Source organism: Dendrobates tinctorius, unplaced genomic scaffold (genome assembly GCF_039654945.1).
Source record: "Dendrobates tinctorius isolate UK_male_01 unplaced genomic scaffold, ASM3965494v1 ptg000009l, whole genome shotgun sequence".
Classification (NCBI taxonomy): Eukaryota; Metazoa; Chordata; class Amphibia; order Anura; family Dendrobatidae; genus Dendrobates; species Dendrobates tinctorius.
Window position 1 is genome coordinate 3,647,875 of NW_027361677.1, and position 25,781 is coordinate 3,673,655.

At 43.2% G+C, this 25,781-nt stretch overlaps 1 protein-coding gene across 1 annotated transcript in view; it reads left to right on the forward strand.

The window, feature by feature from the left end:
• LOC141095499 (5-hydroxytryptamine receptor 3A-like) overlaps positions 1-25,781 on the forward strand; it is a 70,783-nt gene that overhangs the window by 35,133 nt on the left and 9,869 nt on the right. The window contains exons 5-8 of the mRNA XM_073581530.1: positions 5,180-5,289; positions 17,463-17,635; positions 17,714-17,874; positions 25,455-25,662. Of these exons, the coding sequence (XP_073437631.1) occupies positions 5,180-5,289; positions 17,463-17,635; positions 17,714-17,874; positions 25,455-25,662 (652 nt within the window). The remainder of the gene's footprint in view (positions 1-5,179; positions 5,290-17,462; positions 17,636-17,713; positions 17,875-25,454; positions 25,663-25,781) is intronic.

A 25,781-nucleotide genomic window follows, 5' to 3' on the forward strand; every position in this document is an offset into this window, starting at 1 on the left:
AAAAAGTAGTTAGGAGAGTTCAAATCAAGAAAATGATAAGGGTGCCCATACTTTTGCACCAGTCAAATTTTGTTTAAATGCAGATTGCACATTTTCTGTTAGTACAATAAACCTCATTTGAATCCAGAAATATAACTGCGTCCATCAGTTATTAGATATATGAAACTGAAATAGCTGTTGCAAAAAACAAAATTGTTATAAAGAAAAAAGGTTAACATTAATAGGGCTGCCCAAACTTTAACATATGACTGTATATGAAAATATACAGACAAACATGCACAAAGTAGGGCTAGGAGATGGAACATGGTCATTACAACCACACACAGGAGGCCCAAGGTAGGTATGTCACAAGGACGTATACATAGACATTATAATAGTGTAAACATATCACATCGCTCATAAAATCATGCATAGTGGCAATATATTGCAGGGTACCCAAATCAGGCAAATGTGCCAGGAACACACACTAGGCCCCATCCATCAAATAGGATAATAGCGCTAATAGCCCACCATAGTAGTAAAGATATACTATATACAGGTACCTTATAGAAAGTAGAGCGACCTTCCTGGACAGTCCTACCCGCCCCGCCACGCATTTCGGCGTACCTTCATCAGGCCCCCTGATGAAGGTACGCCGAAACGCGCGTTGGGGCGGGTAGAACTGTCCGGGAAGGTCGCTCTACTTTCTATAAGGTACCTGTATATATCTTTACTACTATGGTGGGCTATTAGCGCTATTATCCTATTTGATGGATGGGGCCTAGTGTGTATTCCTGGCACAAAAACGAGTGACGTTATAGCGATATTGCTAGCGATATCGCTTAGTGTGACAGGCCCTTTACAAATCAAGCCAAAGTCAAAAGTCAGGTTCATCCACAGGGCATCCACCACATTACACAGAAGCAGGTCAGAAGTAAATGGCCTATTTAGCTAATGTTATTACTCACATCACTGCATTTAGCCTGTTCACATAAATCTTCACATATTGCCAACAGTATTGTTCTGGTTTCTATGTCACAATCACAAACACACTACTCACTACCATATACTGCCACTTATTTACTATCACAGTGCCCTGCAGCTGTGTCAATTAACTTTTATGGCCATCCATACCTGCTAATGGCACTGATGTTACTCTATGTCTCCATTCAGAGGAGAGCGTCAAAACTGGCATCTCATTAGGTGCAAAGTTAGTTGATTGTCCAAGATGTTTGTTCGGCATATCATGGCTGACCATTCTTTTACACTAAGCTTAAATGATAGCTTAGGCCTCTTTCACACTTCAGTTTTTTGCATCAGTTCAAATCCGCCAAAAAGTCAGACAAGCGGATCCGTTCTCAACTGATGTGAACGGATGGCACAGGATCCGTTTTCAGAGAGAGAGAGAGAGAGAGATTTTTTTTTTGTCCGGCACCCAGAAAGAATTTCGGGTTAAATGAGTGTCTGGAGGATCCGACAGAGAAAAAAACGTTACAAGCGCCGTTTTGAAATCTTTGAGGATGCTGACGGACAGCAACTTTTGGCGGATACTCAAAAAAAACGGATGCAACGGACGGCAATCCGTCACAATCCGCCATTAATGCAAGTCAATGGGGAAAAAAAACGGATCCTCAAAAAAAAATTGAGGATCCGTTTTTTTCAAAACCTGGCGGATTGTGACTGATTGTAAAAAACTGAAGTGTGAAAGAGGCCTTAGAAAGTAATTTATACTAATCCCCAAAACTTTTTTCCCCTTGCTTTCAGCTATTATCCAATCATCAAGGAATCTTTAGTTGTATGAATTTATTTTTGTATCAACATACAATAGCTATTTTTCATTAGTTCATTGTTCATGTCCGATCTGTGAGCAGCACAGTATAGAGAAGAACAAGATTAGCAGGATGGTATATAGGTTTGTTGGAAAAAAAATACATTGTTGCTTGAAAGTATGTTAGCGCTTCAGAATTTTCCATGTTTCTGCATAAATTTGAAATAAAACTAAATTCGATTGTCACACAAGTCCTAAAAGTAGGTAAAGAACCAAATAAAATGATTAAAAAATATTACACTTTGTCACTTTTTTATTGAGGAAAATGATCCAATATCATATGTCTGTGATTGGCAAAACTGTATGAACCGATAAGATTAGCAGATAATTTAAGATTAAATTAGAGTTTGGTTCTTTCAATCAATAGGATGACAATCAGGTGTGAGTGGGCGACCTGTTTTATTTAAAGAACAGGGTTTCTATTAAAGTGTGATTGTTACGTACGCAAGTGGCACACGTGTTTTGTGGACCCACTGTGTAACAAGTGTGGGCTTACCTAGGAAGGGGCATAGCTAAGCAGCAACCAGGTGTTCACTGGAGCTCCTGATGGTGGATTCAGTCTCGAGCAGCAGGTCGCCTCCAGGTAAGACTCCTAGGCAGTCCCCATTACTGCAAGCTGCAAACCCAGGGGTCCAGTATGCAGATACGAATGGCACTAGGGCTCCGTTTTGATTACTAGGTTCTGGATCCTCTGCAAAACGGTTACTGCCATGAACACAGACTCTGGCTCCGTTCAGACTGCTAAGTTTAGGATACACTGCAGAATGGTTACTGACACGGAATCTTAGACAGGACTGATTCGGAGACTGTTAGGACAGTCTGGATACACAGAAAACTTGGATGGGCACATGTTCAAACACATGGGTCTCGGATAATGATTCAGGCAGCACATGGACCGGAGGACGAGGTTCAGGAATTGCACTAGGACCAAGGACTTCGGGTTCCAGACTGGTGCACAACTACCAGGGACTTTGGGTTCAGGACTGACTGCACAAGGACTAGAGACTACAAGTTAAGGACACTAGCCACACCAGGACCAGGGGACCTCATAACTCATTAGTAGACTACACACTACCTAATGATTGACAGGTTGCTTGGCACCTGCCTATTGGGGAGGATGCCTTTTATACAGGATGCCTTCCAGCTATTGTCTGGTAGCCATGTTACAGGTGTGCGCGTTGGCCCTTTACGAACAGGGCAGTGTGCCGCCAAGAACCACGAAGCAGACAACCACGTCTTGTGGCTGGGGCGGGGAGTATAATGGCGTCCCTGCATGGAGGGTGGAGGGGAACCATGCAGGGGCACCGTCAATAGTGTTACACTGATCTTCACAATACATGTTTGTGGAAGTGTATCATGGCACTAACAAAGGATATTTCTAAGGACCTCAGGAGGAGAGTTATTGATGATCAACAGGCTAAAAAAGGTTATAAAATCATCCCTAAAGACTTTGGACTCCACAATCCACAGTCACACAGATTGTGTATTACTGGAGGAAATTCATGACCTTTATAACTATCCCTAGTATCTGACATCCAACAAAGATCACTCCAAGATCAAGATATATAATTGTTTGCAAGTTCACAAAGGAAACAAAGGTAACTTCAAAGTAACTAAAGGTTTCTTTCTCACTAATGGTAACCTCAAAAGTCTCTCTCTCACTAAGGTAAAGGTCTATCTATCACCAAGGTAACCTCAAAGCAACTAAAGGTCTCTCTCTCTCACTAGTGTTAATGGAAGTCACAGAACTACAATGTTATGCATGGCAAGATAGCAAGTCACTTCTGCCTAAAATAACATTGCTACCTGTCTGCTGTTTGCTAACGATCATGTTTTTGGAAACGTGTTCTGGGCGGATGAGATGAAAATAGTACTTTTTGGTTTAAATGATAAGATATATATTTGGAAAAAGTAAAACTGCATTACAGCATGAAAATCTCATACCATAGTGAAACAGGTTTGAGCCCATCTTCTGCACCTAGGCCAGGATGGCTCCAATTGATGGACAATAAATTGCACATTTTATCAGCAAATTGTTCTTTTTTTTTCTACTTTTAGAATTTGTGTGGGTATCTGTTGTAGTTTTAGGTCAAATTTATGCAGGAATAAGGAATAATAAGGAGTTGAGCGAATTTTTCAAAATTTTGCTCCGATAAAGATCGGCAGCTAATATTGTTTTTGCAATACTCGCTGAACACAGCTAATTGTCATTGGAGTCAATGGGAGTAGAAATTACTGAATCTGTTCTGAACTGATCATCAAACATAAATTTGGCATGAATAGGGTATCAATTTGGCACGAATATGGCAAATTCAGATTCGGCGACAGATTCCAAACATATTCATTAAACTATAGTTATAACTTGTTTTGACCAGACAACCCCTTTAAGCACTGATTGCAATAGAAACCAAAATGCTCCATCATAATTCACCATCCTAGCTTGAAATTTTCTCCCCATTTTTACTTATAAGTTTTTATATATCTTTTGGGACTATGCACTACCTATGACATATGAGGCAAAAAGCCAATAGCAAACAAAACAAGCATAGCAACACACAAAAAAGAAAAAAAGTAGCTCAGAGGGCAATACAGAGATCTCTCCAGTGAACTGTTTGTACCAAGGACTGTGACAAGAACAAGGGGGCATTCTCTTCGTTTGGAGGAAAGACAATTTCTGCACCAGCATAGAAGAGGGTTCTTCACAGTAAGAGCAGTGAGGCTCTGGAATTCTCTTCCTGAGGAAGTAGTGATGGCCAACTCAATGAATGAATTTAAGAAAGGAATGGATGCTTTTCTTGTGAGTAACAGTATAGAAGGTTACGAATAACAGAATATTATAGGTAGATGGTTGACCCAGCTTAGGGGAAGGAATTTTTTCCCCTATGGAGAAAATTGGCTTCTACTCTGTGGGTTTTTTGCCTTCCCCAGGATCAACAATGCAGAACAGCTGCACTAAAAATAGGCTGAACTAGATGGACATAAGGTCTTCAGCCTTCAAAACTATTTTACTATGTTACTATGTTACATACTGGGTAAATGTGCCAAAAGCAAAGAAAATTTCTGCAATATATAAAGGTCCAAGATAGTATATAAACCAAACAGAGTATGCCAATATATATAACAATAAATGAATAAATATATATATGCACAATTATAAATATTAACAAAGTGAATACTACAAAAAAAACAGGAATGCTGCCAAAGAAAAAGCAAAACCCTTGTGGATCATCACAAAGATAGTCACATATCGTCCTAAGGAAGCCACATTTGTATTATTTATGTCCCCTCATATTAATGAGAGTAAAACATTGACCCTATGAATCTAGGAAGAGGAAATTCACAGTGTAATCTACAACTAATTTTGCTTTGCAGACATGGAAAAATGAATTCATAGGATGGGATCCAAAACAATTTTGCTCCCTTGAGAAACTGTTTACATCTAAGGGTACATTTTGGAAGCCAGATCTGTATGTTTATGAAAGGTAGGTATAAAATGGGCAATATTTAAATCAATATGAGATAATAAAGGTTGTCACTAATTCTTTCTAGCTCAGTTCTCCCATTTTTGCCTAAGCATATGCTAATGAATGGTAATGATGAAGACACGGGGTCCAGGTAAAAATATTTGATAATCATAGAATGTTAGAATTGGAAGTGACCTCAAGGGTCATCGTGTCCAACATCCTGCTCAATGCCGGATTCACTAAACCATCTCAGACAGATGTCTGTCCAGCCTCTGTTTCAAGATTTCCATTGAAAGAGAACTCACCACCTCTCGTTGCACCCTGTTCCAATCATTGATTACCCTCACTGTCAAAAAGTTTTTGCTAATATCTTATTTGTATCTTCTCTCTCTTTCAGTTTCATCCCATTGCTTCTCGTGTTTCCATGTGCAAATGAGAATAATGATGATTCCTCTACACTGTAACATCCCTACAGATATTTGTAGGCAGCTATTAAGTCTCCTCTTAGTCTTCTTTTTTGCAAGCTAAACATCCCAGATCGTTTAACCGTTACTTGTAAAACATACTTTGCAGTCTGCTCACCATCCTGGTACAATGAAAAACAAAATTATATTTGTTGAGGGGTGTCCTAGTGTAAGGAGATGAGTGCATAGCCCTGTAAATATTGTTATGATGTATTAACTGTGTTCCTTACATGTCTGTGAGCATGATATATACCGTGTGTGTGTTTGCGGCTGCATGACAATAGTTAAAGTTAGTTGTAGTACCATTAAGAGACACTAGATGGGGGCACAGAGCATAACTGAGGGAACCTGTGGAGAGGGTTAAGTTAGAGGAGTGGCTAACCTGAGACAAAAAGGAAGACGGTTTTCCCTCTGGAGGAGTTGAGTCGGGTGTTGAAATACTGGACAGAAGTGAAGCACAGCGAATACCTACAGCAGTAGCTAGCGTGGAAGTCGTTGGAGGTTCTGCAGTTAGAGACTGGGAACTGCAGGACTAGAGAGACTAGAGAAGGAGTCTCAGTGGTGAAGTCAGCTAGCAAGGAAGAGCTGAAGTGACTACCAAGCCAGTCTATTGAAACCAGCCCGTGTCTGGAGTTGTGCAAGCCAGGGAGGTCTGTGGGTGAGCCCCCTGTGGAAGTAGCAGCTGGAGTACGGGAGCTTTGTGGAGAGTCTAGTGAGCTGCGAACCTAGGACACGAACAGGAGCAACAGTGCCGTAAAGGGGTGAGCTGTAACGGGTAAGTCAGGTACCTTCGTGGGCTGAAGTTGGGCTCTGGAAGAAGGGAAGTGTTCCGTGTTCACCGTGCTCCGTGTGATATGTCAGCTTGTCTGTGTGGTATATACGTGTGAAGTGAAAGAAGAAGTGACGTACTGCTGTAGATGAAGATGTATTGCTGTTATTGAGTAAAGAGTCCGATAGCCATTGTGGATATGCTGTGCCCTGAAGAGAATAAAGCTGAGTTATTCAAATTGTTTCCAGCCTCCGTCTGCAGTCATTTGAGTCCCCAAAGTGAACAGCATACGGATGATGAAACAGCCTCCAGCACAGTGAGTACTGGAACGACCGCAGAAGCTACCCCCTGGCGGCCGTGGTATTACACTAGGTCAAAGGGAAGGTGGTTTAATTTGGGATTGAGATTTTAGATGTTAAAGGGCGATTCCTCGAATCACACAATTTTTCACAAAGCACAGTGAATGCATACTTATTGTTAATATGCAAACGAAGCCCAACATAAGTTTTTTGATGCAGTACTCGTTTCACTGTGGACATTAATACAATCTTACCAGCTTCCGCCATCATCTTCACAAGGTCTTTTGATTTTGTCCTTGGGTTGATATGCACATGTCGGACCAAAGCACATTCATCTCTGAGACACAGAACCCATCTACTTCCTGAGCGGTATGATGGCTGGACATTCCCATCTTGTTTGTACTTATGTAAGAGGGACGACCAGATCGCGGGTACCTGCTTGCCGGGGCTGGAACTATCGAGGCTGCATCCCCTGTTGCCTTTGGGAAGCTTTAGGCTGGTTTCACATTAGCGCTTTTGTGCGCAGCGCATCGTGCGCACCGATGCGCATGCGCACTGCGCACCTATGTTTAACATGGCGTGCGCATGGTCTTGCGCATGCTTGCGTTTTTGTGCGCATGCATTTTTTTGTCTTTCGCGCCAGGCGCGCCAGACGCAACATGTTGCATTTTTTGGTCCACCTTGTCTCGTCAAAAAAACGCATGCACACGCTTGCGCACGGAATGCGCAAAAACAACCCATTGAAGTCTATGGGAACGCATGCGTGCGCATGGTCTTGCGCACGTTTGCGTTTTTTGTGCGCATGCATTTTTGAGGTAAACAAGTCTGGAATGTGGTCTAGACAATGGAAAACCACTCCCAAAAACCAAGGTGATAAAAGATTGTGTGGGCACTGGAATTCCCCAATACTCTACAGACTGCTGCAAGACTGAAAACAGCAAAAAACCCAAACTGTACAAATGTAAGTATAAAACCTAATGTCTGGCTGAATTTTCAATACATAGAGTACTTATGTCTCTTTTTTTTATTGAAGCATGTCTTCTTCATCTGGTGAAGAATATGTCCCCGGGACAGGGCAAGAGGCACAAGAAGTGAGTACCATGCTTCCCTATGGATTGGTAAAAATATACACATGTGGCTAATTTTTTTTGTTTAATTTTCAGACCTCATCCTCCACCACACCACCACCACCGGAGGAACGGCAGGAGCAGCAAGGCCAAGTGCGGGCGTGAAGATGGAATGTAAGTACAGACGGACGGATTTTATTTTTTTTTCATTCCTTTTTTCTGCCTTTTTTTTCATCTTCATTTATTTGTTTCATTTTCCTCTGTGTTTTTTTCAAATTTTTTGGGGGGTTAATTCCTCTGCTGGTTTTTTTTTTTTTCTTTTTTTTAGTTGATTTCTATGCTGGTTTATTTTCTGTGTTTTTTGGCAATCATTTTTTAATGTATTTTTTTAAAATTTTCATACTGGTTTTTTTTCTGTGTTTTTTATTCATGCTTTTTTTGCTTTTATTTTCATCTAAGAAAATTTTTTTTTCCATGGCTTGTTTATTTTCTATATTTTTCATTTTAAAATCTTTCAAAGATGAATGTTTGTCTTTCTTTTCTAGGCTCCACAACGGGAGGAGGACCTCACCCTGGACAATGACGAGCTCATCCGTCTAGTCCAGGAGCGAGTCCCGTTGTGGGACAACTGTCACCAACTGCACTCGGACAACGTGGTGATCCGGCGGCTCTGGAACGAGGTGGCCGAATCGCTGATGGATGGCTGGGACAATGCCTCTCCCCGGGTCCACAAGGATTTTCGTAAGTATTTAAATGCAGTGTGATGCAGCAGTGATCTTGGCCGGGATCACCCAACTGTGTGTGATGCTAGTAACTCCATGGAGTTTCTAGCATCACACACAGTTTGGTGATCACGGCCTCCAGTGCATAGTCTTTTTTTTTTTTTTTGTTCCCCACAGTGAACAAAGTCAGAACCCGTTGGCGCTCGATGAAGGACCGCGTCAACAGGGATATCCGTCAGGAGAACCAGGATCGCAGTGGTGCTGCGGCAAGGACCAGCACGAAATACAGATATCATCGTGCCTTGGCATTTTTAAGACCGGTCCTTGCCACCCGAACGTAAGTATATTCTAGTTGTATTGTGTTTTATTCTGTGCTTTTCTATTCCACAGGAGTTGGCGATTGTTAATTTATGGTAGTAATTTCTTTCTTTTCTTTTCACATCACCTGGAGCAGCACCCTGCAACCTGGGCCCGAAGCGGTCCTTCATCAAGCTGCCCCGGACCCGTCCCAGCCATCCATCAGCGAGGAAGCACCTTGCAGGTCTGCACCACAGTCATCTGGAGAACAGGAAGCTGGTCGCTCAGGTGTTCCCCTGTCCGAGGTCTCTGCCACTGGTTTTGCGGGCACTTCCCGCCAGCAGCGGCGGATGACCTCGGACAGGCCTGTCATGCCCTAGTTCGTTCAATTGAGCTCGGTCTTTCAGAATAGCCTCAAGGCACTCGCCGATAGACTTGAGAGCGGTTTCCTCCTTTTGGATCAACGCTACAAGTCTATCGAGGGTCGCCTTGAGCGCCTGGAAGTCGACCTCGCCAGACCAGCGCATAATTTCTATAGCCAAATAGCTCGGGACATGGCGGAACACCTTACCCCTGACCTCCAGTTGACTGTCATGCAGGCCTGCAACAATGCTTTGCTGCAGGCTATGCAGCAGAGTAGGTATATGCAGCAGTCAGCGGTGGCATTTCCACCAGTGCCACCGCTGACTCGATTCACAGCATTACCTACATCTGCTGCATATCACTGCACGGCCACCACACTTCCAAGCCACGCCGGACACCAATATACCGCCCCAAGTCCGAGTGCAGCTGGACACTTCCCGCCAACACCATGCCAAGCGCTGGTCCTGCCTGGCCCACCACTGCTGCCGCCACCACCACCACCACCACTGGATGGCCCGTCGTCACCACCCCTGCCTGGAGCGCCACCACCACCATAACCACCCAGAGCACCACCCCTGACTGGGGCAACACCGCCGCCACCACCACCAGTGGGAGGACCACTCCGGTATGGACCGCCACCACGCCTGCATGGACCCCCACCACCACCAGCACCACCACCTCGGAGCAGCATCAGCTGGGGGACCCGCATTCACTCTTCACGGCCCCTGCCAGGACATCCACCACCACCAGCATGCCACAGCAGCTACAGGATCCTGGCAGGCGGTCCACAGGCTCAAGGCGGTCACCGGGGTCGAGCCAGTCCTCAGGCTCCAGGCGCTCCAGACAGGACAGCAGCACGCCGACGGGCCACCATCATAAAAAAAAAAGAGGAGGTCTCTAACCCTCCCTACTCCCTCACCTCGCACTTCCCAACTTTCCTTGCCTCCGCTCCCTTCCCCCACTTCTTTGGTTCCTCCTTCCCCTAGAACCCCTTCCTCCACCCTAAGCCGTTCCTCATCCCTCCACACCCCCCAGTTTCAAACCAACTGACCCCAAATAAATTTATCTATTTATTTTTTTAAATCTTAATTTCTTTTATGTAAATAAATGTTAAAGTTTGATTTGAAAATAATGTTTGGTTATTGTGTCTTTCGCCGCCTGCACACACTGCGCCGTGCACTTTGTGTTTTTGACACCTCATAGCTCCAGTACCGACACATGTTTCTTGTGTCAGTCCTGGAGCTATGTGATGTCAAAAACACAAATATATGACTTGTATTTTCATCCACCAGTCTCTTCAGTCTGCTAATATTGGTCAGACTGATGGTGGAGGGTGCAAGGCATATCTATTCTCACCTTGCCAGGTGTCATAAAGAGTGAATTTATGATGGTGTGCTTTGCCCATCCTCATTTCACTCTTTGTGACACAAGGCCAGGGGATTCTAGATACCTTGTAATGAACCACATCATCTATTCAGTCTGTGGCAAATAGACTGAATAGATGATGGAGAAAATACAGGCCATATCTACAAATACCCTGGCCTGGCATCATAACTATTTAGCACACCTGGCCAGGTGAGTATACCTACGAGTTGTAATCTGCAGCATCGCTTCAGTCTGCATTATCTATTGCACGCAGACTGGAGAGATGCTGGAGGTTAACTCCTATGTGTATTCACCTGGCCAGGTGTCCAAAATTTCTGAAGTCAGGATGCGTTTTTTTGGGCCATCATCACTTCATCATGACACCAGGCCAGGGGATTGTAAAAGTTGGATAAACCGTTATCATCTCTCCAGTCTGCGTGTGACAGTGGAGATACTACAACTAATATTTTTAATCACATGGTCAGTTATCAGACAGAGTGAAGGATGCTACTGCATCCCAAAATCAATATACTCAGGCCAGGTGATATAAATATTAGTTGTATTATCTCCACCTTCTCTGCAATATGCCTTATGAACACGGACTGGAGGAATGAGAAAGGTCATACTACTTTTATATGTAGGGTCACCTGGTCAGGAGTCCAGGTAAAGTCAGGAAGCACAGCATCCTGATTTCACTGGACACCTGGGCAGGTGAGTAGTGGAGTGTATTAAGACACAGTACACTGGGTACAGGTATAAAAAACAGGTATTTTATTATTAACAAACAACAAAACTATTACACCATTTGATCCTGCCATGGTACACGACCCACATCGGATAAAATGAATTCCGCAAATTGGTCCCTCATTTGGGCAACTTCGACTGATGACCGAAGAGGGTGCTGAGTAAAATCTGGCAAAGGGTTGGCAGCAGGTTCATCCATGTCAAAGTTCGGCCGCTCCTTTGCCATAACAAAATTGTGCAGAACGACGCACGCCTTCACGACCTCATCCATTGTTTCCAGTTTGAGATTGATGGCGGTGCTCAGAATTCGCCATCTGGACACTAGAATGCCAAAAGAGCACTCTACAGTCCTGCGTGCCCTTGTAAGCCTGTAGTTGAATACTTTCTTGGAGTGGTCCAAGTCACGGCTGGAGTACGGCTTGAGCAGGTTTTGGCACATTTGAAATGCCTCATTCCCAACCACTACAAATGGCAGTGGTGGAGCTTGGGTTTGGGGAAGAGGCCGTGCCAGTGGAAAATTGAACTGGTTGCCGTACAACCTCCGGCCCATATCCGAGTTATTAAAAGTCTGGGAATCGTTGGCCCGTCCGAATGCCCCTATGTCCACCGCCACAAACCGGCAGTCTGCATCCGCAATGGCCATGAGTACTGTAGAAAAGTACTTCTTGTAGTTGTAGTACTCAGAGCCACTTCTTGCGGGTTTTGTGATGCAGATGTGCTTCCCGTCCACCGCTCCTAGGCAGTTCGGGAAATTGCAGACTGCCCAGAATTTGTCCGATATTTGAAGCCACTTTTCGGCGGTGGGCAAGGGCAGAAACTCCGGACACAGAACATCCCACAGAGCCCTGCAGGTGTCGGCAACAATCCCGGATAAAGTGGAGATTCCCAGCCGGTACTGGAAATGCAGGGATGAAAGACTCCAGTTGCCAGGAACCTGCAAAACATAAAAAGAAAAACAATTTATGTTTCTGTCTAGGGTCTTAATAAAAACACTGAAAATAAAAAGTACATGGCCTAACTATTTTGCATGTTTTTTAATACAATATAGCAGAAAAACATTTTATAAAGGCTTGGGATTAGTACATGACAGAAGAAAAACCATTATGCAAAAAAGCAATTTCCCAAAAATAATGTTAAAATTCATTACCAAAAACACAGAAATTTTTAGCAAAAAAAATAAAAAAGAAATTGAAAAAAAAAAAAAATTATGCAAACATAAAAACATTACATACCGTAAGGTGACGCGGAGCCTTTCTTCGGGAGGAATGGCACGCCGGAGCTGAGTGTCCTGTCTCCGGATGATTCCTTCAACCATACTCAGCAAGTCCAGGAAGCTTTCCTGGGACATTCGGGTATAGTCTGCAAATTTCTCCAGGTTTTCCTGAAGCTCGCTGTACAGAGTGTGATACGCTCTACAGCTTTCCCGCAGTTCGATTATTGGATGCCTCCAAAACCGATGCCGCTGCCGTCTCTGCTGTCTCTCCCTCTCCCTTTCTTGCTGGCAAGAAAAGGCATACGCCTGAGACAGCGCAATGTCAAGATCCAACTTGAATAGGAAATTATCCAGACGCAGGTACATCTTGACACCGGAAACAGCAGCAAAATCTGAGGAATTCAGCTGTAACAGGGTCTATATAAAACATTCCAATGACACATGCCCACTGGTGTCCCATTGGTGTACTCTGTTTCTATTGTTTTTCAAGGATTTTTCTATTGTGAAATGTCACACCTAAAAACGCATGCGCATAAAAAACGCAAACGCATGCAAAAACGCATGTAAAACGCAAGCAACGCTGCGTTTTTTTTACCCATCAGCGTACGTATGATGCTAAAAAAATGCGCGTTTATTTTGCGTTTGCATGCGTTTTTCTTTGCGCTTTTTATGCGCACGATGCGCTGCGCAAAAAAACGCTAATGTGAAACTAGCCTTAGTGAGGCGGCCCTTCCTCCTGACTGGGAGGGGCAGGGGGATAAAAGGGAAAAGCGCACGCAGCAACGGAGTTTGGCGTGAACAGAGGGCAGAGCGCAAACAGGCAATCGGCTAGCTCCGCTTCCCCTCCCCACTGAGTACCAGTGCTGCAACAAGGCCCCACCGTCTGCAGATGAACTGCTGCCAGAAGAGAAGCCAGATGTGCTGCAGCAATCGAGAGAGAGAGAGGGACTGCTGCGCTCAGAGAAGCCACGTGTCCTGCAGTCAGGGAGAGGAGTGCTCGATCTTGGGAGCATCAGCATTGTGCAGGTCAGCGTCCGTCATCTCCCACCACCAGCAGAGGGGACCAGAGAGGGAGAGGAACGTGCAGTGTGTGCCCGGTGACTACAGAGAGAGGTGCAGTGTGTCGGTGACTACAGAGAGCAAGGTGCCAAACGCTTTGGGCCCGTGAGTACAGCACACGTGCCACATTAGAGGGACCGGGTACAGGACTGACACTTGTGCCCTGAGTTTTGCCAGTGTTTATTTGCTGAGACATGTTGGGTTCGTACAATACTGTGGCCCGAAGCCTTGTCAGCCACTGTAGCATATGGACTAGGCTCAGGGGAAGGTACCGGAGAACAACCGCTGCCACCAGAAGATGAGGCATTGATGCCCACAGGACCCCATTGGAAAAGACACCACGCCAACTGTTGCTGACACTATTGACTTCCCAGCAGGAGTCACAGTCTGACACAACTGTTTCACCAGAACAACCATTACCTGAATCATTGCACCTGAACGCCGCATATCCATCACTACATCCCACAACCTGCTTACACTTACATATAATTGTTTGTACAGATGAATAAGTCAACCTTCTTGTATCTTGAAATTGTACCCACGGATGAGCCATACTTGTGCAAGTCCACAATTCTCTTCCTGATATATTGGATGATTTCTTTAAACTTTACCATGATGCTACAGAAAGAAGCAGTGTGTTTCAGGTGTGCATTAAAATACATTCACAGTTGTGTCTCTAATTAACTCAAATGTTGCCATAAAAACTATCAGAAGCTTCCAAACACATGACATCATCATATGGGCAGCTCAGAATTGTTTAAAGGCATAGTAATCTTAGTGCATGTAAACTTTTGACTTTGCAGTAAGTAATAAAAATGCCATAAAACATTATCTCTCTCTCTCTCATTATTCTGGAATTTGGCAAATATTAATAATTATGGTAATCTTAATTGACCTATAACAGGAAAGGTTTATACTGATTTCATGTCAGATATTGAGAAAAACATGCAGATGTGTCTTTTTATATATTGTATGTAAACTTCCGGTTTCAACTGTATCTACAGTACTTTCAGAAAATGATATGTGCAAAATGGGGCAAATTTAAAAATGGAAAAACAAGGATTCCAGGGTCAGAATCTTCATTAAAAACACATTTATTAGGCAAATATTAAAAAACATATATATAGAAAAAATCTGGATAATAAAATTACTTCACAACTAACCTTGGGAGATGTTGATTCCCATAAACATCTCCCAAGAGTGGTTGTGATGTATTTTTCTTATTCAAATTTTTTCTATATATGTGGTTTTTAATACTTAACTAATAAATGGAGTTTTAATGAAGATACTTTAGAAAAAAGGGGAAGTCCAACTCCGAGAATGAAATCCAAAATCTTTATTATTTCCAATAAAACACTGACATGGCTGCTATAGCCATCTTAATGGTATACCCTACGCGGGATTACCACATAGAGACCTAACCTCAAAAAGCCCTCTCTTGACCCATCCTCTGTATCTAGCTATCGCCCTATATCACTTCTCCCCTTTGCCTCCAAGCTACTGGAACAACACGTCTACCTTGAACTGTCCTCCCATCTCTCTTCTTGCTCCCTCTTCGACCGCTTACAATCTGGCTTCCGGTCACACCACTCCACTGAAACTGCCCTTACTAAGGTCACCAATGACCTCTTAACCGCCATGAGCAAGCGACACTACTCTGTCCTCCTCCTCCTGGACCTGTCGGCTGCCTTTGCCACAGTGGACCATTCCCTATTATTACAGACCCTCTCATCCCTTGGCATCACAGACTTGACCCTATCCTGGATCTCATCATACCTAACAGACCGGACACTCAGCGTCTCCCACTCACACACCACCTCCTCACCTCGCCCCCTATCTGTCGGAGTCCCACAAGGTTCAGTCCTAGGACCCCTGCTCGTCTCCATTTACACCTTTAGCCTGGGACAGCTCATAGAATCTCATGGCTTTCAGTATCATCTCTATGCTGATGACACACATATCTACATCTCTGGACCAGATATCACCTCCCTACTAACCAGAATCCCTCAATGTCTGTCCACTATTTCATCCTTCTTCTCCGCTAGATTTCTGAAACTTAACATGGACAAAACAGAGTTCATCATCTTTCCCCCATATCACGTGACCCCCCCCAACGAACCTATCCATTACAGTAAATGGCTGCCCACTCTCCCCAGTCCCACAAGCTTGCTGCCTCGGGGTAATCCTTGACGCTGATCTCTCCTTCAAACCACATATCCAAGCCCTTTCCACTCCCTGCCGACTTCAACTCAAAAATATTTCACGAATCCGTTCATTCCTCAACCAAAAATCTGCAAAAACACTAGTCCATGCCCTCATCATCTCTCGAGTTGACTACTGCAACCTCCTGCTCTGTGGCCTCCCCTCGAACACTCTCGCACCCCTCCAATCTATTCTAAACTCTGCTGCCCGACTAATCCACCTGTCCCCCCGCTATTCCCCAGCTTCTCCCCTCTGTCAATCCCTTCACTGGCTCCCCATTGCCCAGAGACTCCAGTACAAATCCCTAACCATGACATACAAAGCCATCCACAACCTGTCTCCTCCATACATCTGTGACCTCGTCTCCCGGTACTTTTCTGCACCCAACCTCCGATCCTCACAAGATCTCCTTCTCTACTCCCCTCTTATCTCCTCTTCCCACAATCGCATACAAGATTTCTCTCGTGCATCACCCCTACTCTGGAACTCTCTACCACAACATATCAGACTCTCACCTACCATAGAAACCTTCAAAAAGAGCCTGAAGACCCACCTCTTCCGACAAGCCTATAACCTGCAGTAACCACCGATCGACCAAACCGCTGCATGACCAGCTCTACCCTCGCCTACTGTATTCTCACCCATCCCTTGTAGATTGTGAGCCTTCGCGGGCAGAGTCCTCTCTCCTCCTGTACCAGTTATGACTTGTATTGTTTAACATTATTGTACTTGTTTTTATTATGTATACCCCTCCTTACATGTAAAGCTCCATGGAATAAATGGCGCTATGACAATAAATAATAATAATAATAATAATAGAGATTGCCCAGGGAGGATCTGAATGCGTTTCGAACACCATGTGTGCTTAGAATTTCTGTCAGTGTTTTATTGGAAATAAAAAAGATTTTGGATTTTATTCTCGGAGCTGGACTTCCCCTTTTTTCTAAAGTATCTTCAAGACGTTTGGCAGAGACGCGTCCTTGCTCGAGTTTGCTGCGTTCTATTGAGAACCACGAGGGGTGAGCTGAACTATTTTTCTTTTTTAATGAAGATCCTGACTCTGAAATCCTTGTTCATCGGTTAGTCCTCCTGTGGCACTGCCGACCTCCATGAATTGGATGAATAAATATATGTATAGATAATTATAGGACCACATTGTGATTATAGGAATACCCCTTTTTAGTCAATCTAATTGCATTCATAAATGTTTGGCATTTACATATTTTTCACAACTGTAATAATAACAAGTTTGTTTAGACTGTGATACCAATGCGTTATGCGCCCTGAGCAAGAAGGATCACAGGATGGTTCTAGCTTCTTCGCAACAAGATGAAAATAACATGTCAAGAATTAGCCTCCTTAGAGGAACTGAATAGCTGGCATGCTAAAAAAAAAATCAGAAATTCGCAAAATAGTCTTAAAAAGGGTATGAAAACGGGAGCAAACACCAAGTTCTTCTGTCCTTAGTGGCAAAATCAAGAACCCTTGTGAAGAGTCAAGTGTTCGCTCTGCTATTAAACCTCCTTTTCTCCATCTATGCATAATACTGTAGAACATATAGATAGATTTTGACTGTTCATTTTGTGAAATGAATGGTAAAATTGTATGTTTGTTCTTTATTATTCAGGGTAGATGGTGAAGATAAGTATTACAACCTGCCATTCTATTCCTTGGAGTACACTGGTCAAATTAAATTTTCACTACCATTGAAGATTAGTAGTACTTGTGGTTTAATGATTTACAATTTTCCATTTGACACCCAAAAGTGTAGTCTGACATTTGGTCCATATAATTACCCAGGTATGTCTTCTCTGTTCACAATTAAAGCTGAGATGACTAGAAGTACAGTATATTGATAACCTTATTTCTACCTTACAGCTGAAGAAATTCTAATGGTTACAAATACAACTTCCTCGGAGGTGCTCAATGATTCACGTCAAATCTTTGTTAGCAGGGGAGACTGGACCCTAAGAAATATCACAGTGAAACCTATAAATGTGTCTATCGGGAATGTCAATTACAGTGCCATTTACTATGAGGTACGATACAGAACTACATTCATTTAATGTTAGATCTCCTTTTTTTTCATTCTTTGCTGTTCAAGTCAATGAGAAAATGAAATGAGAGGTGAAGGGCGCAACCAGAACAGCAGTGCTGACATTGAGTCAGTCAGTGATAGGCACAAGTGTGCAGCACAAAAATACTTTTTTAGTTTTTTTAAACTTTTTTTTACACTGAAACAATTTTTCTTTTTTAAAAACTAGCTACAGTATTTGTTAATTAAAACCGAACCACAGGCAGTATGAATCAAAAAAACCCTAAAAAATATCACAGTGAAACCTATAAATGTGTCTATCGGGAATGTCAATTACAGTGCCATTTACTATGAGGTACGATACAGAGCTGCATTAATTTAATGTCAGATCTCCTTTTTTTTCATTCTTTGCTGTTCAAGTCAATGAGAAAATGAAATGAGCGGAGAAGGGCGCAACCAGAACAGCAGTGCTGACACTGAGTCAGTCAGTGATAGGCACAAGTGTGCAGCACAAAAATACTTTTTTAGCTTTTTTAAACTTTTTTTTACATTGAAACAATTATTTTTTTTAGAAACTAGCTACAGTATTTGTTAATTAAAACCGAACCACAGGCAGTATGAATCAAGCGCTGCGTTATTGGAGCCATGTATGCTTTACTTTCGAATACTGCACCATTTCACAGAAAGCAAACTTTGAAAAGCTGGAGGGGCACAATGCTTCTCCAATGACCAGATGACTAGTCCAAAAGGCCAGTCCTCTGTTGCTTCTTCCTGCCCCATATCCCAAGATTGACAGGTCTCTCCTTAGGGAGAAGACACCAATGACTGACCTCTTTCTAGTCCAATACTCACAGGAAAGGAGAACAAGGAGGATTTAACATTGGTTTTTTTTGTTTTTTAAGTATAACACAGGATCATTAAAATTCAATTAGGGTATGTGCAGACAACATATTAGGCCGGTTTCACATTTGCGCTTTATAGCGCTGCGACGGCCTGAGCACGGACGCCGCTAAGCCCCGCCCCCTGCCGGCTCCCTGCCTTCCCCATCCGATCATCGCCGCCTACTAGCGCACATGGGCGCTTGCAATCTGCGCACCCTATCTTTAGCATAGGGTGCGCAGATCGTGCGCTAGCAGGATTTTGCCGTGCGCTGCGCACTTTTGAAGGTGCGCCCGTGTGCGCCGAACGCAGCATGCTGCATTTCTGCGTGCACGGCGCACCTTCAAAAGTGCGCAGCGCACGGCAAAATCCTGCTAGCGCATGGCCAGCGCACGATCTGCGCACCCTATGCTAAAGATAGGTTGCGCAGATCGCAAGCGCCCATGTGCGCTAGTAGGCGGCGATGACCGGATGGGGCGGGCTGGGAGCCGGCAGGGGGCGGGGCTTAGCGGCGGCCGTGCGCAGGCCGTCGCAGCGCTATAAAGCGCAAATGTGAAACCGGCCTTACTCAGGCGGATTCCACCTGGATTCCACCTGAAAAAGCACTAAAAAATGACGAAAAGAATGAATGTATACATGTGCATATGTTCAGTCTTTTATAAATTATTTTAACTGCTTTAGTTATCAAAAGCTGTGAAGCAACTAAAAGAAGTTACCTGACCATTTTTCAGGTTGTTTATGCTTGGAAACGTCTTACTATTAATTCATACAATTTGAAAAAAAAACACATTTGACAAAGTCACTCAGAAAGTATCAGGGGAGACATAATACACAGCCAGTGTTTTCCTGAAGCGTCTACTGCTTCACAAACTATGAGGGTATGCTGGTATCTATAAGATGCCACGTGCACATATCCCTAGGCACCTAATAAAGTGCTCTTAATCCCTTCTAGTACTAAATCCTGTTTTTATGCTTTTTCAAGAAGAACCAGTATTCTTTATAGGCATCTCAACCTGTGAACACAGGTCCCTGCTCCGTACCCTAGCCTAGGTATCTACAAATGGGTTTCTGGTTGGCTTGGTTTCATTCATGATACTTGAATTTCACTTACACAGAAGAAACTTCCATTAAGTGCTACTAGAGATACAGTTGAGTAAATTAGTTGAATAATTTTTCACATTGAGCATTGGATATAAAACTCCATACTCCAGTGGAATCTTCTTAAAGAAAACAAGTACCCCCAGAGGTGGTTTATATGACAAAATGTAACCACAGAGTACAGGAAAAGTAGAAATATGGTCTAACTAATATGGTCTGCAACTGCATCTTAAAAAAACAAAGCAATCAACCACCTTTCTTAAAATTCAAATCACTAAAACAGCATAATTAGGAAAAGAATAAAACTGCAATAAAGCAGTAGCGTGTAGCATTCCTACAAGTGACCAAGGAGCACGTAAAAGATGACCACTGGCAAAAGCAGTTGTAATTGGGGATTCGAACTATACTCCCCAAAATGGAAATAGTAACATGAAGAAGGAAAACTTGTGGAATTATATAAACAACAGGATGGATAGATATGTTAGTGACATGTAAATTGTGAAAAAATTGAAGCAAAATTTTCAACATATCTGAATTTATTCAGCATCAAGTATGACCGCCACAAACAGAAACTCTTGACTACCTTGACTACTATCATTGAGGTTATTAACCCCTTCCCGACCAATGACGCCACATAGGCGTCATGAAAACCTGTGCCAATCTGACCAGTGATGCCTATGTGGCGTCATGACTTCAAAGCCCCCCTGCAGGTCGGGTGACCGGGGTCACTAAAAGGTCACCCGACCCGCAGATACAGGGGGCTGTGTTCTTCACCACAGGGGGTGTGGCTTCGCCCCCACATGGCTACGATCGCTCTGATTGGCTGTTAAAAGTGAAACAGCCAATCAGAGCGATAGTAATATTTCATCAATGAAAATTGATGAAATATTACAATCCAGCCATGGTCAATGCTGCAGTAGCATCGGACATGGCTGGAGACCCAGATCCGACCCCCCCAAGACTCACGGGGCCGATCAACCCCTGATACCGACTGACGGCGGCAATGTGCCACCGCCGTCATCATCTGCTCCCCTCCCCCTTCTCTCTGCTCCCCCCACCTTCTGACCCCCCTCACCCCCCCAGGACCTCCGATGTCCCTCTCTGGCTCCCGGAGTCCCGCCGTCCTGCTTCATGGGCGCCGCCATCCTGGAAAATGGCGGGCGCATGCGCAGTGCGCCCGTTGGCTGCAGATTCATTCATTCATTTTGATCACTGTGATAAACTCTCACAGTGATCAAAATAGAATGAAAAGTAAATAACCCCCTCTTTATCACCCCCATAGGCAGGAACAAATAATAAAATAAACAAATTATTTTTATTTTTCCATTAGGGTTAGGGTTGGAAATAGGGTTAGGGCTAGGGTTAGGGTTGGAAATAGGGTTAGGGTTGGAATTAGGGTTAGGGTTGGGATTAGGGTTAGGGTTGGAATTAGGGTTAGGGTTGGAATTAGGGTCAGGGTTAGAACTAGGGTTAGGGTTGGAATTAGGGTTAGGGTTGGAATTAGGGTTAGGGGTGTGTTGGGGTTAGGGTTATGGGTAGAGTTGGGATTAGGGTTAGGGATGTGTTGGGGTTAGGGCTGTGGTTAGGGGTGTGTTGGGGTTAGGGTTCGAGTTAGAATTGAGGGGTTTCCACTGTTTAGGCACATCAGGGGGTCTCCAAACGCGACATGGTGCAACCATTGATTCCAGCCAATTTTGCATTCAAAAAGTCAAACGGTGCTCCCTCCCTTCCAAGCCCCAACGTGTGCCCAAACAGTGGTTTACCCCAACATATGGGGTATCAGCATACTCAGGAAAAATTGCACAACAACTTTGGTGGTCTAATTTCTCCTGTTACCCTTGGGAAAATAAAAAATTGGGGGCTAAAAACTTATTTTTGTGGAAAAAAAATGATTTTTTTTATTTTCATGTTTCTGCGTTATAAACTTCTGTGAAGCACTTGGGGGTTCAAAGTGCTCACCAGACATCTAGATAAGTTCCTTAGAAGGTCTAGTTTCCAAAATGGGGTCACTTGTGGGGGGTTCCACAGTTTAGGCACACCAGGGGCTCTGCAAATGTAACATGACGCCCGCAGACCATTCCATCAAAGTCAGCATTCCAAAACGTCACTACTTCCCTTCCGAGCCCCGACGTGTGCCCAAACAGTGGTCCCCCCCACATATGGGGTACCAGCGTACTCAGGACAAACTGGACAACAACTTTTGGGGTTCAATTTATCCTGTTACCCTTGTGAAAAAAAATTGTGGGCTAAAAATCTTTTTTTTTTTAGGAAAAAAATGATTTTTTATTTTCACAGCTCTGTGTTATAAACTTCTGTGAAGCACTTGGGGATTCAAGGTGCTCACCACACATCTAGATAAGTTCCTTGGGGGGTCTAGTTTCCAATGGGATCACTTGTGGGGCGTTTCCACAGTTTAGGTACATCAGGGGCTCTGTAAATGTAACATGACGCCCGCAGACCATTCCATTACAGTCAGCATTTCATAGCATCACTACTTCCCTTCCGAGCCCCGACATGTGCCCAAACAGTGATCCCCCCCCACATATGGGGTACCAGCGTACTCAGGACAAACTGGACAACAACTTTTTGGGTTCAGTTTCTCCTGGTACCCTTGTGAAAATAAAAAATTGTGCACTAAAAAATAATTTTTTGAGGAATAAACAAATGTTGTTATTTTCACGGCACTGCGTTATAAACTTTTGTGAAGCACTTGGGGGTTCAAAGTGCTCACTATGCATCTAGATAAGTTCCTTAGGGGGTCTAGTTTCCGAAATGGGGTCATTTGTGGGGGTGTGCCAATGTTTAGGCACACAGGGGCTCTCCAAACACGACATGGTGTCCGCTATCAATTAGAGGTAATTTTCATTTCAAAAAGTCAAATGGTCCTCTTTCCCTTCTGAGCCCTGCCGTGCACCCAAACAGTGGTTCCCCCCCACATATGGGATACCAGCGTACTCAGGACAAACTGGACAACAACTATTGTGGTCCAATTTCTCCTGTTACCCTTGTGAAAATAAAAAATAGCATGCTAAAAAATTATTTTTGAGGAAAAAAAATTGTTTTTTTATTTTCACTGCTCTGCGTTATAAACTTTTGTGAAGCACTTGGGGGTTCAACGTGCTCGCTACACATCTAGATAAGTTCCATAAGGGGTCTAGTTTCCATAATGGTGTCACTTGTGTGGGGGTTTTCACTGTTTAGGCACACAGGGGCTCTACAAACACGCCATGGTGTCCGATAACGATTGGAGCTAATTTTCCATTCAAAAAGTCAAATAGCGCTCCTTCCCATCCGGACCCTGCCGTGCGCCCAAACAGTGGTTTATGACCACATATGAGGTATCTGTGCACTCAGGAGAAACTGCCCAACAAAGTTTAGCATTCATTTTATCCTGTTGCCCATGTGAAAATGAAAAAACTGAGGCTAAAATAAAATTTTTGTGAAAAAAAGTACTTTTTTTTTTACGGATCAATTTGTGAAGCACCTGGGGGTTCAAAGTGATCACTATGCATGTAGATAAGTTCCTTGGGGGGTCTAGTTTTCAAAATGGGGTCACTTGTGGGGGAGCTCCAATGTTTAGGCACACAGGGGCTCTCCAAACGTGACATGGCAACCGCTAAGTGTTCCAGCATGTTCTCCATTCAAAAAGTCAAATGGCGCTCCTTCCCTTCTGAGCCCTGCCATGCACCCAAACAGTGGTTTATGACCACATATGAGGTATCGGTGTACTCAGGGGAAATTTCCCAACAAATTTTAGGATCCATTTTATCCTGTTGCCCATGTAAAAATGAAAAAATTGATGCTAAAAGAAAATTTTTGTTGGAAAAATTAAAATGTCCATTTTTTCATTCCACGTTGCCTTAGTTCCTGTGAAACACCTGAAAGGTTAATAATCGTCTTGAATGTAGTTTTGAGTAGCTTGAGGGGTGCAGTTTTTAGAATGGTGTCACTTTTTGGTATTTTCTGCCATATAGACCCCTCAAAGTGACTTCAAATGTGAGGTGGTCCCTAAAAAAATGGTTTTGTAAACTTTGTTGTAAAAATGAGAAATCACTGGTCAATTTTAACCCTTCTAACTATATAACAAAAAAAAATGTTGTTTCCAAAATTGTGCTGATGTAAAGTAGACATGTGGGAAATGTTATTTAATAACCACTTTGTGTCACATAACTCTCTGGTTTAGCAGAATAAAAATTCAAAATTTGAAAATTGTGAAATGTTCTAAATTTTTGCCAAATTTCAGATTTTTTCACAAATAAACGCACATATTATTGACCTAAATTTACCACTAACATGAAGCCCAGTATGTCACAAAAAAAATCTCAGAATCGCTAGTATCCGTTGAAGCGTTCCTGAGTTATTACCTCATAAAGGGACACTGGTCAGAATTGCAAAAAATGGCCTGGTCATTAAGGTCAAAATAGGCTTGGTCATGAAGGGGTTAATGGTTGTCTGAGGAAGATTCTGCCACACTGATTGCACTTGGCCAAATAATCAAGATCTTCTGCTGACAGCTCCTGTGTGTGATGTCCCAAATGTGCTCAATGAGAGACAAGTCGGAGACAATGGTTCCATGGCTAAATCCATGTAACGCTAAACTATTGTTGTACCTTGTATGAAAACTCAGAGGGGTCCGTCTATCATATATACTGCCACCCTACATCATCCTTAGAGTAAGACATGTGTGACGTTTTCTCATAAAGGCCATTTCATGACATTGCCAGCATGGTCTCCAGACCTGTCTCTGGCTATCATTGCATCCAAGACAAAAACAGGACTCATCCGTCAAAAGGATAGACCTCTATTCCGGCCTCCATTACTGTCTTGCTATTTCATGACAGCTATTGAGAGCTTTGAGCTATCTTTGAGATGGCTATTGAGAGTGGTGGCATGAAGTCAGTGAAACACCTGTAGCTGAACATCTGGTTCGTAGACCAATGTCCAGCAAACGCCTTCTGATGATCTGTGAAAATACTGTTTAACACCTTACAGCACAAAATAGATTAATTGTGGAACCAGCGGTACGACCATTACGCCAAAGTATACCAGGAGATGTTTTTCAACACAACGTCAGGCTGCAGATTGCTCTTGCTACTTTCAACCCCTCCACGTGGCATAATGTGCTTCCATGGCCTGCACCATCTCTGTCTTGTTTCCCCATGGTGCACATCTGGGACATCATTAGTTGGCAATTGCAAAGGGAACAGCAAACCGCATTCAGCGAGGCAGAACAGTCCTCAAACAACCATTAATATAACATATATTATTAGTATTCAAGACTGTAAGTTCAAGGATTTCTACTGGTGGCGCTCATACTCCATATTGAATAAATCAAGATGTTTTGAATATTTTGTCTATCCATCCTGTGATTTCCATAATTCCATGACTTTTCCTTCTTGGTGTTGCAATTTCAATGTTGAGGAGAGTATATTGACAGGAGATTCAATTTGCATGTAAGGTGACAACTGGACTGTTCATCAGAGGCAGCGGTACTGTTATCTGGACGTTAGATGACTGTCCGAAAAATATATAATTTGTCTTATTGAAAGCATGATAAAGTTGAAGTTATATTTCTCCTGTATTAATTTAGTTTGTTCCTTTTTGCAGATAACTCTACAACGAATTCCTATAATTTACGTCATGACACTTATTGTTCCCGCATTTTTCTTGGTAATTTTGGATATTGTCAGTATGTTCATGCAGATGGATTCTGGAGAAAGAATTGGATTCAAAATAACCCTTGTGTTGGGCTTCTCCGTGCTGCTTTTAATTCTAAACACCATGCTCCCAATATCTGAGGTACCTCCAGTTTTAGGTATGTTGTCAATTTTAATACTGTTTGTGAACTTAGGAGGGTCAACCACGTATATATGGTGGCTATTGAATGAGTGAGTCAGTTGTCTATCCCACCCTTAGCGTAACATGTTTATGCAT